Source organism: Hakea prostrata, chromosome 9 (assembly GCF_041222555.1).
Source record: "Hakea prostrata isolate BN-2017 chromosome 9, UWA_Hpros_2, whole genome shotgun sequence".
Lineage (NCBI taxonomy): Eukaryota > Viridiplantae > Streptophyta > Magnoliopsida > Proteales > Proteaceae > Hakea > Hakea prostrata.
In genome coordinates, this window is record NC_142608.1 from 54,119,350 (window position 1) to 54,139,848 (window position 20,499).

At 38.7% G+C, this 20,499-nt stretch overlaps 2 protein-coding genes across 2 annotated transcripts; both read right to left on the minus strand.

The window, feature by feature from the left end:
* Positions 1–3,546: 3,546 nt before the first annotated feature.
* Positions 3,547–6,379, minus strand: LOC149005576 (cation/H(+) antiporter 15-like). Its single transcript, XM_089135943.1, has 3 exons — positions 6,191–6,379; positions 4,955–5,971; positions 3,547–4,884 (listed from the first exon to the last, which is right to left on the minus strand). The coding sequence occupies exons 1-3, from the start codon at positions 6,365–6,367 to the stop codon at positions 3,547–3,549; spliced, it is 2,532 nt and encodes an 843-aa protein (XP_088992069.1). The 5' UTR covers positions 6,368–6,379.
* Positions 6,380–9,304: 2,925 nt separating this feature from the next.
* LOC149005577 (DEAD-box ATP-dependent RNA helicase 53, mitochondrial-like) lies at positions 9,305–18,412 on the minus strand. The gene is made up of 8 exons (XM_089168414.1): positions 17,801–18,412; positions 16,104–16,231; positions 14,806–15,217; positions 13,543–13,641; positions 13,234–13,458; positions 11,485–11,646; positions 10,731–11,136; positions 9,305–9,356 (listed from the first exon to the last, which is right to left on the minus strand). Exons 1-7 carry the CDS (start codon positions 18,266–18,268, stop codon positions 10,765–10,767), a joined length of 1,866 nt encoding a protein of 621 aa, XP_089024540.1. The 5' UTR covers positions 18,269–18,412; the 3' UTR covers positions 9,305–9,356; positions 10,731–10,764.
* Positions 18,413–20,499: the final 2,087 nt, after the last annotated feature.

A 20,499-nucleotide genomic window follows, 5' to 3' on the forward strand; every position in this document is an offset into this window, starting at 1 on the left:
ATAAAGAAATCAAACATTTTGTCATATCCGAAACATGTCTAACATTTTCAAGTGTGCGAACAATACCATCAAACATCTTCAAGTGTACCGATCCAATGCCAAGTGTTCTACTAGATGAGTTATTTCCTATCTTCACCAATCCTCCTTCACATGGCTCATATGTGCTAAATCAAGATTTGTGTGGGCACATATGATGTGTAGCACCGGTGTCAAGAACCCAATTTTGGTGAAATTCCGAATTGCAACCCACTATCAACACTTCATCTTCGATAACACTAGATGTGGTAGCCACAACTTGATTTGCCTCCTTAGAATATTCACCAACAATCTCTTTACCATTCTCATTTTCGGAATTAAAACCATTTTTCTTTCTTTTGAAACAATTCTTTTTAAGATGTCCACTCTCTCCACAAAACCAACAATTATACTTGCCATCATGCCCCTTGGATTTAGAACGATGTCTTGACTTGCTTCTTGAAGAACTCTTTGAAGAATCATGACGTTCTTTGCTTCTACCCCTTATCATATTAGCTTCTGAACCCACCTCCATAGAACTTCCCAACGAAGCTTTTTTCCGGAGTTCATCGGCAAGTAATGTACTACAAACCGAATCAAAGTCAAGAGAATCCCCCTTACTACAACATAGGGTCGTTACTAAATGATCATAAGATTCCGGTAGAGTGCAAAGTAAATTAAATCACCGCCTTGTCTTCATCCTTCATCTTGTCTTCAACACTTTCCAATTGACAAAGTATATTGTTGAACTCATTCAAATGATTAGAAATATTTGAAGCATCCTTCATTCTTAAAGAAAATAATTTTCTCTTCAAGAAAATTCTATTTGTGAGAGACTTTGTTTGGTAGATGCTTTCCAACTTTGACCACAAATCCGCTGCCGATTTTTCATGTGCAATATTAAATAAAACTTCATTGGACAAACTCAACCGAATAGTAGACATGGCTTTGAGATCCATCTCTTCCCAATCATCATCTTTCATTCCCTCCGATTTTTTATCTTTTCCCAACAATGCTTTGTGACAACCATTTTGAATCAACAAATCTTTCATTTTCATTTTCCATAATTCAAAATTTGTTTTTCCATCAAATGGCTCCACCCTAAATGTATGAGCACTCATTGTCTTCAAAATAAATGCACAAAACCTATGCTCTGATGCCAATTGTAGAAGACAATACCCAATCCACGGAACCGGATGATTAAACAAATCACCCAAATGAACAAAATAAACCAAGGATCTTGTGCAATATAAATTGAAAGACAATACAAAACAAATAAACAACAAATCACCACAAGAATGAAAAGGGAAATGCAAACAACACACAAGAATTTTACGTGGTTCACTAACCCGAAATATTCGAGATTAGCTACATCCACGGGGAGGGATTTCACTATTTTAATCTTAAAAAATAGTACAAGATTTGAGTGTGATACAATGTTATCTCAACCGGTCACATAACCTCTCAAACCTCCTTAGAATACCCTTCCACCTTAAGCTCTTGAAGAAACCCTTCAATCCAAGCTCAAGCTTCAATGGAGTTGCGATGGAGAGAATACAAGAGAGAAGAAACCCTTTTCTTGTAATACCACAAGAAGAAGAAGACTCACTAAAGCCAATCCCGTTTTTGGACAAAAACCCCTTTAGAAGTCACTAGAAACTCATTTTTTCTCTCTCCATTTACCTCTCCCAAGGCCCTCTTAATGATACCAAACACCTACCCATGTTAAACACTAAGTGAGACCCACCAAATTCAAAATTTGAATTCAAACAAAAGATAAAGTGATTTTCATCACTAAACCCAACAAGATATAACATAAAATGTAGTATATTGTTATAGGAAAGGTTTTTATACATGGTCATAAATGTACATTGTCATGATACTTCTCAACCATTGGATGGACATGATCATATGTAACATACAATTCTTTATTCTAATCCAATGGTTGAAAATACGATCATCACCCCCCATTCAGCTCTATATACAAAATATTTTGCTTATTACTCAAATTTATATTTGATACTGAAATATATCAATAAGCTTAATTAGTAGAGAAATGGTCATGAAATATCATAAAATGTGATTATAGCTAGGTGCATTCTTATTAATATGTTTGGAATATAAATAATCTGAATCGATGTATACACAATGACATTGGAGTCATATCAGGTGGGAGATGCCAACCCTTTTCTTCTGTGTATATATTTATATATATTGTTTCTTACAAGTTACAACTGTTACATAGTTTTTTAAAAAAAAACTGAATTTGACTTATTTTGAAGCTTTTATTAGACATAGTTTATTATAGCTGATGACCCAATCTAAGTTGAAAACTTCTATTAACTCAAGAGTCTTGGTATCTGATCAACTGTGAGACAATGATACGTAAGAAGAATTTTTCTAAAATGGCTTGCAGCCCATTAAATATTATACAAATTTTTTTTTAATGACAAATGAACTTTCTTGAGCAATATGAAAAGAAAATTTCTGTCCAAATGAATGCTGTGAGTATGTGACCTCGTGAGTCGATTATTATATTCTCTGCAAGTGAGTTTTCGAAGATCATGGTGTGAAGGAAACCTTTGGCCCTTAGAGAGTCAACAATAGCGAGCGAAATGGCAATAAAAATGACATTTTAATTAGTAGCATACGCCACAAACTGATTTTGGTTGGTAAGGGAAATCAGTTCATTACGAATCATATTCGAGAAGGTCTACTTTTTTAGTATTTGAAAGGAGAGGGTGTCAATTGTGTACTGAAACTGTTTAACCGTATCGTATTGCACCATTCAAAATTCAGTATGATACATACTGAAACTGAATTTCTTCGGTACGGTTCAGGTTTTAGGTATTCATATCGTCGGTATGTACCGAAATCGTATCGAATTGATACCGTACCAAATTAAGGAATATAATGTAATTTTACAATTAAAACATTTTACCTTTACCCTATCCCTAATTCTCTATTTTAGTTTTTCGTTTCGTTAACACTCCTCTTCTTAGATTTACTTGTTTTGTTTCTGTTAATATCATATTCTATCGATTGTTTGATCGCAATTTCATTAGGATCTTAATAAACTAATAACAAAAGTGGCATCGGTACATATTATAATGTATTGCACTAAATACCGTATTTAAATCGTTTTCCTGCACTAATTTAATACTGAAACTATACCGAACCGCTTTTGTAAATATCGAAACCGAACTGTACAGTGTAAATTCTGAATGGTACGGTTCTGATTTTCTTGTAATTTCAACCCATATGATAGAATAGTTCTTTCGCCAAAAGAAGAAGAAGTTAGTCCTAGTAGAAGAACCTAACCGAGAGTGAGTGTGTGTGCTTTTGAGAGAGAGAGAGAGAGAGAGAGAGAGAGAGAGAGAGAGGGAATTAAATCCAAAAACAGTTTCCTTATGTCATCTTACAAAGCTGTTTGTGTGTGTGTATAAGAGAGAGGGGGGGCTAAATGAAGATACGCCAAGAGCAACCAAGTTAGGTCACCACCCTTCACCCAAAAAAAAAAAAAAAGTTAGGTCACCACCCATTTCCCATGCCTCTTGGGTGCGTGTTCCCTAGATGTTCTCCTCCACTAAGGCCGGTAGGTCCTTGAACCCTTTGTGGCAATCTATTTGGGTTTTGTATACTGACCCGATCATCTAGCTGTGGCATGGGGCTGTCAAGCAACGACGACCCCAGTTCATCACCACTAGTATATTGTTGCACCACTAGCACAGATATAGTTGCTGCAAAATCTGATGATGATAACAGATCTCCAATGGCTCCCAATTCTGGGCATTCACTCCAATCTGTCAATCCAGCCGTCAATGGTGATATCATCCCTTGTCCCCTACCAACAACGTATAGATCATAGACGTTCTCCATTGAACGTATCACTGATACTGTCTCCTCACCATTGTTCACCACCTTCTCAGTGTACACAATTGCATCAGTGTTCACTGTTTTCAGACGAAACTGACTAATGAACTCATCATCTCGTTTCCTCTCTCTTTCATTGTCTGTGAGAACATTCAAGATTCTGATCTCATTTGTGTCACCATCTGGTAATGTAGGCTCCATTGCATTCTCCCCAGGTAAGAAACGAAGCACAGTGAGATTCACCTCCGGGTGATCTGCCATCCTTGTTGCATAAGATAATGCTTCTCGATCATCAGGCCCTCCAAAGAAGAGGACTGCAATATGGTGGGTGGTGTGGCCTGACGCCACACGAGCAGTCCCACCAAGGCCTCGATCAACAAGGATGCCAACCGAGCAAGGGGCATGTGCCAAGACATTCTGGTTTACAGTTCTAAATGCTGGGTTGGTGGCTTCCATGCCACCATCAACTGTTTGTTGCTTATGGAAAGGGAGAAGAATGAAGGCCACACGCTTATCTTCAGCAAGGTTGCAGATGTCTTCATGCATGGTAGAGTAAGGAGAAATAGCAGTGAGTGGTTGCACCGTGACCCCACCGACATGTTGCTCATAATTCTCAAAAGCATTGATGATGTGATCTGATTGAGCTTGAGTTCGATTCTGAGCAGGTCGACCTGATTTTCGAGTGTTGTGGACGATAAGCATGGCCGAGGCCCGGCCAGTGAGCTCTACTAGATGGAGGGCATAGACAGTGATGGGAGATTTCTTAGTGGGATGAGAAGCCTCTAAGAGGTTGATGATGGTGGGAACGTTGCGAGGAGTGTGAATGCAAGCCAAGATCCGGAGCTCTGAGTGATGGTTTGATGTTTGCAGAGTTCGGCGCTTGTAAGGCATGAAACGCCTCGATGGTCGATAAAATTCATTTACGACCGGCATAATGATACTCGTCATCAACACTATCATCAACACCAATACTGCAAATGCACCTTCGCTTATAACCTAATTATATCACACAAGAATTATCAAGAACACATATAATTTAGGTAAGAATGAAAAGGGATTACCCTACCAGTTGGTCACGCCCAATATTAAGAACAATCATCTCAATGAGTCCTTTGGCGTTGAGGAGTAGTCCTAAAGTGAGTCCTTCACTCATTTGCATTTTATAGTAGAGGCAGATGAGCAAAGTGCCACCAACCTTGCCTAGACTGGCCAAGGTCAATGTGAAGAAAGCATAACCCCATTGCGCCCCTTCAACTTTTGAAACATCGGTTCTTAGCCCACTCATGGCAAAGAAGAGAGGAAGCAGCAAGCCAGACACAAAATCCTCAAGCTTCTCTATGAGTGCAGTCCCAAGTGCACCATTTGGTATGACAAGACCAAACACAAATGCACCAAAGATGGAGTGTGTACCAATGGTGTCTGTAATGAAACCACACACCATGACCCCTGTGAGGATCAAACTTAAGTAGAACTCATTGAAGTTTTCGCCTTCCGGAGTTCTTCTTATAATCCATCCAATGGCAGGTCTGATCACGAAGAAACAAAACGCAACAAAAGTAATTGTGGCCAGGATAACTGCAAGGGAGGCTAATGATGGGCTGTTGTTCTCTGCAAATGCAATACCCAACCCAAGGAATATCCAAGCCAAGATGTCATTGACAAGAGCAGTTGACATGGCCACCCTCCCTAGCTCTGTGCTAAGGAGCTTTAGCTCTGCAAGAATACGGGCGAGCACCGGGAATGCTGTGACAGAGAGGGTCACCCCAGAGAAGAGTAAGAAGATAGTATTTTGTTCCACAGATTTGTTATTAGTTCCATCAACCTTCTCCATATGCATAAGGACTAATCCATAGGAAGCACCAATTATGAATGGCAAGATCAAGCCGGCAATGGCAATTGCAAATGCTTTCTTTCCTGTTCGCTTAATCACCGTTAGATCCATTTCAACACCAACAAGGAACAAGAAGTAGAGGAGACCCACATTGGCCATAGTCTCCAACACCATCACACTTCTCAGGGGGAAGAAGGTATCTGAAAAACGTGTGCTCCTGCCCAACACTGAAGGACCCAAAATCACACCACCCTGAAGACCAAATTCAACCAAGAAACTATCAGGAAAAGAAAACTTGGAATATAAGTACTTGGGTAGTCTTCATTTCCTGTTCTATGTTCTTCAAATTGAATTTCATTCAACATTGGAAAACTCAGGGTTCTTGAATGAATTTAAGTTCCATTTAAGTCTCCAGATATACCAAATAGCTTGAACAATTAAAAGAGGAACCCAAGAGCAATTAACACCTACAACAATTTCTGCGATCATGCGAGGTTGGCGCAAGGGTTTGAGGATGAATCCAAGACAACGAGTGGTAAGAACGATGAGGGTGAGCTGCAAGATGAAGAGAGGAAGTGAAAACTCGAGAGGGTTGTCGCCTTGCCAGACACCACTCGTGGTGATCATGTTCGGTGAGTAACACACCATTGCTTCTTTTGACTTGTTTGTTGCCGAAATCGATCCATTTACTCTCGAAAAATTTGCAGCTAAACTGGTTTCTTTAGACATCTTTCCTTCTCTGCAACTCCGTTGTGACTATATCCACCACTTTCACTTCTCTCTTTCCACTCCTGCATCAATAACTGCTCTGGGATTTGATTTCGCACCAAGAAGGAGAAATGGAGCAGAGGAAAGAAGGAAGAACAGATGCCAAAAGAGAAGGTAAGATGAGAGCGAGCAAGGAGAAAAGGGTTGAACTGTGGTCTACACTGTAATCCAATGAGTTATTTACGTGAAGTTGGTGGCTGAGGTTCTCTTCTGTCTCCGATTTTTCCAGTTTTTAAGTTTCTTCTGACACGAAGAGATACGTATATAACCAGGTAAAAGATTTTCCAAAATTTACGGTGAAGGGAAGAACAGAATCTAAGAGTAGAAATTGTAACACGTTTTTGAATTATCCAAGATTCTGGGTTAAGGGATTGAATGAAGAATTTGGTCTATCAGGAGTGGATTGGAGAGAAAAAAGGAAGAAAAGTTGAAACTGAAAAACCAAATTTACAGCTCAACGTGTGTTTTAGCATTTCTTTCGGAATTTGAAACCAAGCATGTCCATCCCTCTACGTGGAAGCTAATTTCTCTTACTCTTCACAGATAATGATAATTTCAAATTAGTATTAAGAAACCAACTGATAATTTCCAATGATTTCTTTTTGTTAGTGCAATGCTTTAAATAGGAATTTAAGTTCTTAATCTGTTCCAAACAGAGGGAACAAGCAGAGCCAGGTAACGAAAAGCAAGTATTTCTTCTACAAGTACACCCGAACAGAAGAAATAAGGTTTCAGTGTCGTCTACAAATCCTAATAAATGAGTTCAACAGGATTTCGAACAACATGATTGGGATTTGGGATATTATCAGAACAAGCATCTGTAACCTCTAATGCTATCTTGCAAAAATTCACTCCATTTTGATTCCATAAGGACAAATCAAATAAAAAAAATAAAAAAATTAACAATCCAGTAGATTTGACCAGTGAGGACATCCTGTGATTTAAGCTGTGTTTGTTTGTAAAGGTGGTGTGACGAAAAAGATATGGAAAAAATAACATTTAAACCCATGTATAGTGGAATGGGACCTTGCTTGGGTCCTGCGCGATAAATGCGTAGGACCATCAAGCCATTCATTTTGGGCGGTGGGATTGGAATTTCGGTCGAAATTTCGAAATCTCGACCGAAATTTCAGATCCTACGATTGAAATTTCGGCTTGATGATCCTGCACATTTAATGCGCAGGATCCAAGCTTTTTTGAGTGGGATGAAGGAGAAAGAAAGGAAAGGAAAGGAAAATGTGAAAAAACGTTAATTGTGAGTCCCGCACTTTTCCACAAAATACCACATTTTGTCAGGTTTTGAAAAGTCTTGGGGTGAAAAAATTTCTTAATTTTAAAAAACACTCCAAACAACCAAACAATATACACTTTTAATATTTAAAGATAAAATAGGAGAGCAAGAGCTTTATGTTTGATTTGTGGTCATTGTCTTGAGAATGTTGGTCATGCTCTTTTCTTTTATTCTCATGCAAGACGTTGTTGGGGACTTTCCCCTCTCCGTATTAATATGGATGATTTCAAATGTGAACATTTTCATGAATGGATGAAATTTATCCAATCAAAGTTTAAGGGACGTGGGGATATGGATAGAGTTAACCAAATTTGGAATGCTTTAATTTGGTGTATTTGGAATACTAGAAATGCAATTATTTTTCGTGGTATTGATACTTCCATATATTGCACTATGAATCACTTCTCCTCTTTATTGGCAGATATCCAAAACTTCTTGAACATTCCTCAGGTCCCAGATCTCCATGAGTAGCTCATTGTTGCAAACCACCTAGGAGATGCTATATGTTTTCAACTTTTTGTGGATGGTTCGTGGGAGTGCAACACTAGAAAGGGAGGAAGAAGCTGCATTCTCTTGCTGCTCAATGCAACCGTGACTTTGGACCTTCTGCTTCTTTAACGGAACTTCTAACTGTGAGAGATGGCCTACTTCTTGCACTATCTTTAGGAATATCTCACATACAAGTAAACTCTGATTGCCTACCAGTCGTTTTGGCTCTCCAAGGCTTTAGCTCTTCTTTAGATTGGTCTAGTCTTAGTTTAGTTTCTGAAATTTTTAAGATTGTCATAGACTTTATTGTGGTTCTGTTTAATTTTATTCCTAGGACTAGCAATGTTTTTGCTGATTTTCTTGCTAGGGGGGCACGTTGTCTTTCCCTCTCTCGATCTTGATGGAATATCCCACCTTTATTCATGGTTGATGTCTCTTTGCTGGCGTCCATGTTTCTGGCTTACACTCTTTTTCTTAATGTTATGACTTTTATTTGTTGACCAAAAAAAAAAAAATCCAAAAATTTTCCAACCCCCACCATTATTCCAGCAAACAAATGCAACCTTAGGGTTTTGGGCAGGTGAATTTCTATTAACTCTTGATCAACTATTGATCATCATACACTTCACTCAAACCATATGGAACTACAAATATCATAGACGGTAAAGACAGGATAACAAGCCCAAGAAATATTATGCAATATAATGCTGTAGAAGCAATGTAATTTACAAGGGATGTGATTCGCATTTTCAAAATTTAGACACTTTGAGAACTGTAATAGAATACAATAATCAATAATCTCTCCTACATAAGAATTTAAGATTACCAAATAATTATCCAAAACCTTGTACTTCTTACTCTAGTCACTTGCCTTCCCTTGATAGAGGATGAGAACAAGATATCGCCAACAAACTCTTGTAATCAAACTTCAAGCCGAGTTCGCCACAAAAATCTTGCAGGTGTTAACTTGCCCCATTTCTCTCTCTCTCTACATCTTCCATTCAATTCTTTTTTTTTTTTTTTTTTGTGGGGGGGGGGGGGGGGGGGGGGGGGGAATCATCTTCCTTTCAACTCAAAGCCATAAAGAATCTGTATCATGAAGACAAAGCACAAATTAAAAACCAACAGAAGACAAGAGTTTTGGTGCACTGCTGCTGCTCAATTGATTCAAATGGAATGATCACTGAAGACAAAATAGAGCATGAAGAAAAGGCATTAATTGTCAGTGTTTCCAATGGAAAAAGAAGATAAACAGCACTATCTGATTACCCTTTTCAGGGTAGAATTTCAAAGATCACCAAAACCATATATTTTTCATTATTAGTGACAAATGTTTGAAGTATAGGCAAGTTTTGGGTTGTTTTACTGTTCATGTGAACAATAATGTGTACAATGTTGCAACTCTACTTAATATTTCTAATCTAAGAACCTAGCTACATAAGTTTTGGGAGTTTCTAGAAAGCATAGTTTCTATTTTTTATTAGTTACTAATTTCAGAACTTTCCCTTTTTAGAACTTTTTGTTTTGGTCAGATTTTAAGAATAAGAAGACTAAAAAATTTTGTACTTTAAGTTGTACTCTTTATTTCCTTTTATAGAGGGCAAGATGGTTTGTTTATCAAGTTATAATCTAGACTACAGATATATATAAATAAGCGGCTACGATTCTAGGAGTTCTAAACTAGAATCGCAAGCTTATGTGATGATTCCTATCAATTCTTATTTCTTTTTCTCCTTCTAAGTTCTTCTTGTTATTGCACTGTTTTGGTTGATTTAAGTTAAATTTCTAACAACAAATAATATGATGATCCTCCAGAGTCATAGCTACAACATGCAACCTCCTACCACCATGAGAATCACCCATTGGAACTCCTACATAATCATATCTGGGACACAAATGACATAAATACCATAACCAGTTCCATCACCACATGGATATAACATATTAATTATGGTGGAGCTGTCAACTAACTAGGGCACGATGCCCATCCTGGTACATGTATCTAAGAATATTTAGTAACAAATAAAGAAGATACAAGCAAGAGCTGGATCAAGGAATTGGACTTCCGAAGAATCTTGAGAGACCAACTCCAGCCAGGTCTAAATAATTGTCGTTCAAAGTTGAGAGCCTGAATCCAGCAGGAGTGGCACACGAGGTCCAACTACTGGATGGCATGCATGTGCTCAAGGCATCATGATCTCTGGCGTTACACAGCGCATGCAGCATAACAATCTATCATTATTCAAACAAGACCTAGAAAAACATCCAAGAACCACCACTTAACTGCTTCCAATGCACTGATAAAAAATGATAACTGATAACCAAAATCAAGTGCAAAAAACAACAGGCAAACGAAAGTCATTTAGTTCCTCATCAAGGGGTCCCCCTCCCTGCACTCTCTTCGCAAAGAGTGAAATCAGAACCATTTTCATAATATCGTGTAGGAAGCAAGGATGAACTAACCTCCAATGAGTTAAAATGAATTCTTTGCAGCTGATCACTCATCATGAGTATCAGAACTCATGCCTCCAAAGCGTCTAAAGCCAGATCCACCAGATCCGCCAGATCCGCCATATCCACCTGAACGACTAGACTCCCCAAATCCACTTGAACGACCTGATCCACCAAAATTGCTAGAACGACCAGAACCACTATAGCGGTCCGAACCGTAACTACCATCCCCACCACCAGATCGACCTGAACCTGATCCACCAAAGGAACCAAAACGACCAGATGACGAACCACCAAAGCTATTAGAACGGCTGAACCCAGAACCACCGGAACGACCAAACCCAGAGTCACCAAATCGACCACCACCCATCTCACTGAATCTCTCTCTCTCCCCAGCCTCAACAGCAATCCTGGGAAGCTGTAGACAAAAGATGAGGTGTCATCGTCAGATATATTACATATTCACAAGTATGCATATGTGAAAATCCAAAGAGTTCCTATGTGTACCCCTGCTTGAAGTGGGGATATTATTTTTTTTTTAATTTTTATTCATACAAAAAAATAATACCCCCATTTGAAGTGCCTCAACCCCCACACCCACCCACCCCCGCAAAAAGGAGGGAAAACAAAGAGAGAAAAAAGAAGAATTTAGCACCATCACTTTTTGAGGATGGCAAATCAATAGAGATGCTTCCCTGTGAAAAGTCTAGCTATTTTCAGTGTTGGTGTGATTGCATACACGTATGGAGGTGAATTTAGCACAAACCTCTTTAAACTTGCATCCCACATCTCGCTCTATTCCTTTGACTGCCCTTAGCTGCTGACCGGTATGAATTAGAATAGCGCTTCCCTTCTTTCCAGCACGTCCAGTTCGACCAGATCTGTGAACAAAAATCTCCGAACTATTTGGAAGCTCATAATGTACCACCTGAAATTAAAACAAGTCAGCAAAATTGAATTTGAAGCTTAAAACGAGACTGCAAAATGGGCAAGATTTAGGAGGAAAAATAGAGGCAACTATTACATGTGTGCATTTGTGCGAGAGACTGGAAGAGAAAGAAACCCACCAACACAAAAACAACTAGAACTAGGACTCCAGAACACATGATACTGAAACAAGCCTCTCTTTTTTTTTCCCTTTCCTTTTGTTTTGAGGGGTAGGGGAAGGGAGTCCCGACAGGCACCAGCAACATGCCAAACTATGCGGTGCATTAACAGAGGGATACAGAATGGCCGCTTTTGGGAGAAGAGGGATGGGATCATAGCAAGCTAGGAGCCTTTAAACTACGGAATATCTCCCAACACATAACTAGTTGAACAACAGTATATGCATACAACTCATCAAACTACATCTTCACTGCACAGGCTCCAAACCCATGAACTATGTCCTATTGCCTGCCTCATTACATGCATCCAAAAAAATAATAATAAATAAATAAATAAAAAGGAAAACAAAAAACAAAGAAGAAACCAAAAAAAGGGCTAGCTTCTTCACTTTTGGCTTCAATTTTGCTTCCTAGATTTTACATAAATGGCGCATAAGCCTCCAATTAGCTTCCCTTTGCAGAAGGCAAGGGAATATCTTTCAATGTATTCAACCATAGGATGCCATCAAAACAAAAATCCCACAGTGAAGACACCTCTTGGTCACACTAAAAACCACCACAAATAGTTAGAGCATATACTGAGCATCCAAGACTAGAAAAAAGGACTAGAATTTCTGAAAACAACATGCACCAAATTGCGTATCCGCATGGTCATATGGCAAAGAAATGCTAAGAATTCTATCATAGGATTAACTCGTCCGGTGATGCTATACATATTCATATGGTAGCAACTCCATCAAAAGCCATTAATTTCCATTAGTTTTTATCACTCATCAGTATACTCAAAAATCAAGCAAGTCTAGAAACTTGAATATGTCTGGACCCCACTATCTCTCTCCAACCATATAAGGTTACGAAGAAGCCATAGTGATATCTTAAAAATAAAACACCACGAAATAGCAAATCAAAATAGAAACAAAAACAAAAAACCACAGAGATTTAACGTGGTTTACACATCAATGTGATATGCTACGTCCACAAGCGAAGAAGAGGAGTTTTTCACCATGTAGAAGAAGAAGAACAGAAGGAAATCTCATAACCAATTGCCAAGGACGGCGTTACAAAAACTCTCACCCAAAACCCTAATCGAAAATCCAAATCTCTCAATAATGTCGTAGGCAAATATGAGAGACTCCAATCGGGTAAACGGGTCGGGTTGTACCGTACCTTGGGGGCTCCGCCCCCACACCACCTCCACAGACCGAGATCAATGGTGGGCTCCGCCCCCACACCACCTCCACAGACCAAGATCAATGGTGGGCTCCAAGCTTGGGCCATCTGCTTCCACCACAGATCTCTGCAAATGGGTTATTCAGGTTGGCCACCAAAATATATCGGGTACAAGAATTCGGGTCAAAACATAACATGATATCATTATAACACAAAACCAGAATGACAAAACCCCTTACCAAGTCAACATTGGGTACATCAAGTCCACGAGCAGCAACATCGGTAGCAACTAAGATGTTAAACCGCCCCTCCCTAAAACCTGCAAGTGTCCTTTCCCTTTGGTTTTGTGAGATATCCCCATGCAAAGCCTCACACTTAAGACTGCGAGCCATAGAATATGCCAAACGATCAGCATCACGTTTGGTTTGTGTGAAAACAATACATTTTCCTCCTTTTGCATGTTCCTGAAAAGCAACCAAGGCAATGATGCTGCTTCAAGGAAAGAAAAAAATGAAACTGCGAAACAGGAAGAAATTCTGGAGTCATACCGTTATTAAGGGAGCAATAATTGACGCCTTTCCATACATGTCTGACTCAATTGAATACAGAGTTATCCCATCTGCCAACTTCTGATGAGAATCACCTACCTACAGTGACAGTGATACACAGCTCATTACAACTAAGTCTGCAACCAAAGTATCAATGGAACTTGAAATTTCACCTATTACCTGCGACATCCCCCCCCCCTCCAAACCAAAAAAAAGTAAATAAATAAAACAAAGAAACAACAAGCAACCATCCACTGAATGATACTGCATCTACTATACAATATTTAACAGTGCCAACACCAAGCAAGAATGACATCCCTATTGATATAAAACTTAAACTTCTAAGCGCATCAATTTGTAATAACCATAACAAGCACGGATATTCCCACTGAGATCCTCAGCCAAGGGGGAATGGAAAATAAATAGGAGAAGGAAAAAAATCTCAATAAACCTATTTACACTACATAACAATAGACTTGTTATACCAACTTTACAGAAAACAAAAGGAGAATGCATCCTTATCCAAGACTACATATCCATGCTCTCATTCAGCATTCCTGTGGGGCCTGTTTGGTTACATGAGTCTGGAGATTTCAAATATCTAGAGATTTCAAATCTATAGATTTCAAATCTGTGGAGTCATAATTTATAAAATTAAATGTTTGGTTGTGGAATGAAATCTGTGGATTCATCCTAAAAAACTATTTGATCGATGTGATTTTTGTGAATGTGTAAATGTATAGCTTTTTTGAAATCTCTGGATTTCACCTCTTACCCATAAATCTACAGATTCACGTTTTTAGTGTAAAAAGGTGAATCTCTAGATTTCATGAATCTAGAGATTTTTACAACCAAACAGGTATAATTCTCAGATTCATGAATCCAGAGATTTGAAATCTCTGGATTCATGTAACCAAACAGGCCCGTAGTGATATTTCAGAAAATCAGAGTGAATTTCTATACTAAACTTTCATGCTAGGAAGTCAACAAAATTATTAAACTATAAACCTGACAGAATAAAAGGAACTTGCTGCAGTCAGTTCCAGAAACTACAAGTACATTTCTTGTATCAGCCACAGCAAGGATGGCATAATATTCGTGCGTAGATATGATATGTAGTAAATAATAGAAAATGAAGATAATGAGGAGAAGGATGACTATGAAGACTACAATGCTTCTACAATTAATGACGACAGTAATTATTGCACCCTCACTATTTATCAACAGGATATATGAATGAAGCAAATGAAAATGCATACTCACAAGATCAATAGTTAGTGGGTCCTTCAGATACTTTTGGGTAAGCCTTATTATCCAGCTCGGCATGGTGGCAGAGAACATCATGCTTTGACGCTTCTTGGGTAACTTTTCTAATATTACCTCAACATCCTCATCAAAACCTACAGCAAGCATCTGATCCGCCTCATCAAGAACAACAAACTGAACCTCTGATAAATTTAAGGCACCTCTCTTCAGCAGATCAATAATGCGACCAGGTGTGCCAACAATGACATCGACACCATGATCAAGAGTGCTCATTTGGTTTGATATTGGCACACCTCCATAAACGCAAAGTGTATCCAAATTAGGAGCAGATTCATAGAATTCCTTCTCAACTTGCTTAGCAAGTTCTCTAGTTGGAGCCAATACCAAGGCCAAAGGATTTCTTCCACGTCTGAATAGATGAGAGAAAATTTCTTGACTTATAAGCATATAACAAGGGGAAGAACATAAATCAAATCACACCTGTCTCCCTTGTCTCCCCCCCCCCCCAAACTGAAAACCTAATAAATACTTTGGGGAGGGTTCCCTAGAACACCAGCTTAACATGTGTTCTCTCACATTGTTTTTACATATTAAAAAGGAGACTGGATTAACAAATATTCAATTTTACAGGAATTAGGCTACTCTGGTGGTCCACAGAAAAGTTTGTAGGATCGGTATAGCATACTGTCAATGGGGGTGACTTAAAGAGGCATATCTAGAAGGTATGTATTGCACACTACGTAGACATATCAATATGGTCAGGACACACATAGATACAGTTGTTGAGCAAAAGAAATAAATAAGCAATATAGGAGTTCTGTATATTCAACCAAACTGCAGTTTTGTTTCCTTTATACTATTTGTTAACGACTAAAAACCCAAAGCATGAAATTTGAATGAAGATGTTGGGGTGGAAGCTTGTTTATCCAGGTGCTGGTGATACTTTCTGGTTTCAGGAACGAGATACTTCTAAAGTCACATATCCTTTAATGTGCTATAACAAACCAAAAGCCAACCCAATGGGATGCGTACCAATACTAAATATTTTCATCATATGGTGGATATCGGTACGTCATGTATCATCAATTAGTGGCTGATACAATTTAATACCGATCAATACCATTTTCTTCGAAGAAAAAAAGACATGTCTTGGTATCGTATCATGATACAGTGCGATAATTAAATAATTGGTTCAAAAACACTTTTCCCTAAATAATTAATCAGATCAGCATAACTTATCTAGAACTTCTGATATAAATAATGTGTTTGTGGCAGAACCGCAGAACGCAACGTACCCATGCTTTGCATTGAATTGAATTATTCTATTCATGATAGGAATCCCAAAAGCTAGTGTCTTCCCTGTTCCTGTTCTAGCCCGACCAATCATATCACGGCCTTGCATCGCTGGTTCCAGAACAGCTTTCTAGATGAAACAACCGAGGAAAAATTTTATATAGTTGCATTAGCGCCTAGTAGGGTATAGAGATTTATCACAGATTAAAGAAAAGAAGTTAAGAATTAAAAGAGACATTCACGGCAAAAGTTGCCAAACATACCATAGCATAAGCAGAATTCAGAAAAACAACTTATCAGATTCATCAACTTATTTTCCAAAAAAAAAAAAAGTAGATAATTAATGCTTAAAGAATCAAGGCAAAAGAGCAACAGCAGAGGTATTAGCAAGGCACTATGATTTGTCCGAGTTGATTTTGACCACATCAGTAATGACGTGGCTAGTTAGGGCACATCTTGGATCAGCCGCATGTCAGCTTTGGTAGTGAAATTTAATTTCTGTAGCCAACTTGTAATAATTTATCTCCGGGCAAGAGAACAGCCTCTGCCACATAGCCCTACAGCCGCCTGGGGACCAAAGCGCGCAGGGGCACATTCATGGATTGAATATTTGATTTCTGCACAGGACAGAATGGTAATTTTACAGGCCCCTGTGTGCTGGTGCCAAGTGCATACATGGGGATATATGTTGAACAGGCATATATGTTGTTTGAATATTAGATTTTACAACAGATTGGGGGGGGGGTAATATACCGGACTCGTATGTACAAGGGCCACACAACAGGCAGTGTTCTCCGTTGCTACCATGTATTTTGGACACAGCAGAGGTTACAATCAAGCTTTGGCTTTTATACCTTTTTGACCTAATTTTTTTCCATGTATAAATTTAGACTGGGCTGAAATTTTACAAGTATGGGGAATGGGGGTGTACACATGGTATAGCCTCTGTCAAGAACCAAAGAACAGCCTGTGCTTTGTTTAGTTGTTTGTTGTACGGCACACTATAAGCCAGTTGGAAAATCGAAAACACCATAACAGAATCCAAAAGTGAATTGTTAAACCTAAATCTCTTAAAAGCATCATATTATCAAATAAATGTGAAACATAGATCACCCAACTGACAGTCTGAGAAGGGCAGAAGTCTGATATTTGGTTTTCATTGGGTAATCTGATCATCTGTGAGTTCGAATTTGTTCAGTTCCACTGCATATTTAAAATTTTTCTTTTTCAATTCCGGAAGCAATGTTTGCAAACAGCAACTAATCAACTGTGATTTGTCCAGTTTCAAAGTGATGCATTAACATCTTCCTACACGATACTAATAATGAAATACAAGTTCAACCGTGTCAAGACAAAGTCATGATATTAAATGTCAAGATATCTAAGCGCCTTAAAGATCAATATAAACATAAATAAAATAATAATAATAACAACTGAAAAATTCAAAGAACAGGGAAAACCGTCAGAACTATTAATACAGGGCAATAGAAAGAAAATATGACAAACGAAAATAATGGAAGTAAAATGTTCTTTCCAAATTTCCAGTTAATGTAAGAAAAATGTTTCCAAAACTAATGATATTCAAGTTAGAGAACAAGAAGAGGGTTTTGTTTGTAATCAATTATAAACGGAATCAGATTCAGAGCAATGAACGCAAAAGGTACGGTAAAAGACTTTATAGAAATAAAAAGTGACAGACCTGAATTGGGAAAAGCTTCGCAATTCCTTTCTTTGCGAGAGCAGAAACAATCTCAGGAGCAATCCCAAGCTTAGCAATCTCAAGCCCCTCGTCGGTCTCTCCACCAACCTTCTTTCCCGTAGACCTCTCCTCAACATAGAAATCTTCAACCGCAGCATGCTGCGCACTTGCGGTTACTGAAGCTCTAAATGCCAAAGGAGCAGCCGAAAAATGAAAATCTCTAACACCCAAACCAAATTCTTGCTTTACGGGCAACTCAGAACACGAAGATGAACGAATTTCACCGACACATTTTACACTTCCAGTTGTTACTGCAGCTGAAGAGAAACGCACTGACTCTACTGAGATCAAACCAGTTCGAGTGTGCTTCGACCCCAAGGAAACGATCGCAAATGACTTCCTGAACAGGTGATTCATCTTTGTTGCAAGTGGAACAGGCACTCCAGGTAACACGATAAACCCTAACATACAATAAAGAATGCTCCTTTATAGATAAACCTTGGGAAAAAATTAGGGTTTCTCTGGAGAAGAGAACGGAAGACGGAGGCAGAGAGGGTTTAACGAGAGACGATATTTATGCGAAAGCGAAAGGTTTTTGCCTCTCAGTCTTCGAACGAGATACGTGGTCGATAATTTAAAATTTAAAATTAGAAATATCCGTGAAGACCTTCTTCAATGGTTCCTTTGAGTTATAACCGTTTGATTGAAATCTTTCGAAAATAACCAACAAGATTGCTCTTGTACTCTCTCTGTAGACTGCAGTGAATTATCTGCTGTTGTGTTTCGCCCTAACAAACGGGAATCAGAAACTTTTCGCTCCTCCGCGCTACGGACCTATTTTTTTTGTTTTTCCTTTTAATAACAAAATTAAGGACTTTTTTCCACATCTATGCCAATGACACGTGTCTTTAAAGGTAATGAAGGGTTGAGATTATTTGATGGGTTTTATGCTAAGAAAGTCTTAAATAATAATTTGCCAAAGGTGGTATGTTAAAGCGGTTAAAGACTCAACTTCCCTAGGGGAGGTCTTGGGTTCGCACCCACTCGGCGGCATTAATTTTAAAAAAAGCTCACCCCCTGAGGAGCTAAATCCCCAGATGAACCTCAAGTTCCAAAAAAAAAAAAAAGTCTTAAATAATAATACAAACTCCCATGGGGAGGTCTTGGGTTCGCACCCATCCTGCAGCACTTATATTAGTAATATTCCCGCCCCCACATAATATCAACTTACCCGCTCCAAAAAAAAGTTTTAAATAACCGAGGTAAATCTGTCATTTTGTTTGCCGATACTTCTACTAAACTTCAATGTTCTATTTGTAACACACTAGGGTTTCATGTGAGGACCTTTCCTCTACGGTATCTTGGAATCCCTCTTACTTCCAAACATCCCACTCTGACGGACTATGCTGGGCTAATTTCCCATATTAAAAGTCAATTAACTTCATGGAAGGCAAAGTCACTTTCTTATGTAGGAAGATTCACATACACTCATCAGTTCAGTGATTTATAGCATCACTGAATAGTGGATAAATTGCTTCCTCCTACCCCCAATCAGTGATTCATTCTATTAAACGTGCTCTTTCACGCTTTCTTTGGTGGGGGTTATATCAAACTATTTTTTAGACTTTCGAATTGGAGTAGACCATACAAACTAGGGTCAACCAGGTTTGGCCTAGTCCTTTGTTTGGCCCCTTTAGATCTCCTTGGGATCCAACTTTCGGACTAGCCTCTTGACTCTGGACTAAGCTCTCAGCACTCCTCGGAAAAGGGTTACTGGCCCAGCCGCTTGGCGGTAGTTATATTCTGGACACATTGCTTGACACATCTCGTGGCCACAACTTGTTAGCAAGATTCTATTTGGATAAGTTGATATCCTTATACAACTGTACGCATGCTAAGGCATTAAATTCAACATTTAATGCATCATACCTATGCATTTAATGATGCACACTTATCAACAAATATGCCTACTAGCCAAAATTCTTAGGGAATTGCTTCCAACTATTTTGTCAAGGATCAGAGCCAAAAGTGTCACATTTGGAGTCAAAGATATTTTCAGCATTCTTACGGTTTTTGAATCCAATTGCTTCAAGCACAAGCAAGCTGAACTTTCACCTTGGATCTCCCCTTGGGAATTGGATCAAGCCATCCAACGACTATCATCTATCTTCTCCATGGAACCTTCTCTATAGTATAAGAACGGTCATTTAAACCTTCTTCTAGAGGAGAAAAAAAGGCAAGCTAAGCCAAACTATGCTACATTAAGTAAAAAAAAAAATACAAGCCCAGTTAATCCGGCATTAACTCCAGCACCTACCCAAGAGAATTTAATCTCTTCAGGCACTTATTCCTCCCTATGAAGAATTGTGTTATCCAAAATCTGAATTTTCCATCGGAGGCGACTTCCTGTCCACAGAGGTGGCCCAATCTCACGTGTTTTCTGTGGTCTATAGATACTAAGTTTGATTACTTCGTGGCTAAACTGTGGTTGACAAATTTTGGAACAACATTTGGCTTTGTCTGTGGGAAAGAAATGTCTTTTACCTCTTTCTTGTGCTTTTACCCTATAGTGACGATGGTAGGGGAAATTTCTGATAATAACGGTTCAAAGTCTCAAGGATGTGGACGAAGTGGTGGAAAAAATAAACAAAATACTCAAAAGGGGGTACTTCTAAGGAAGTTGTTCGCTTGTCACCACC

Excerpts from the sequence above, each read along its gene's own strand:
- LOC149005576 (XM_089135943.1), bottom strand. The coding sequence starts at position 6,367 with ATGGTGTGTTACTCACCGAACATGATCACCACGAGTGGTGTCTGGCAA. Across the intron at positions 5,972-6,190 it reads GCATGATCGCAGAAATTGTT|GGTGGTGTGATTTTGGGTCC; the intron begins GTAGGTGTTAAT and ends TTTGGTCTTCAG. Across the intron at positions 4,885-4,954 it reads ATATTGGGCGTGACCAACTG|GTTATAAGCGAAGGTGCATT; the intron begins GTAGGGTAATCC and ends TGATATAATTAG.
- LOC149005577 (XM_089168414.1), bottom strand. The coding sequence starts at position 18,268 with ATGTTAGGGTTTATCGTGTTACCTGGAGTGCCTGTTCCACTTGCAACA. Across the intron at positions 16,232-17,800 it reads CGAAGCTTTTCCCAATTCAG|AAAGCTGTTCTGGAACCAGC; the intron begins GTCTGTCACTTT and ends TGTTTCATCTAG. Across the intron at positions 11,647-13,233 it reads ATGTACCCAATGTTGACTTG|GTGGTACATTATGAGCTTCC; the intron begins GTAAGGGGTTTT and ends TTTTAATTTCAG.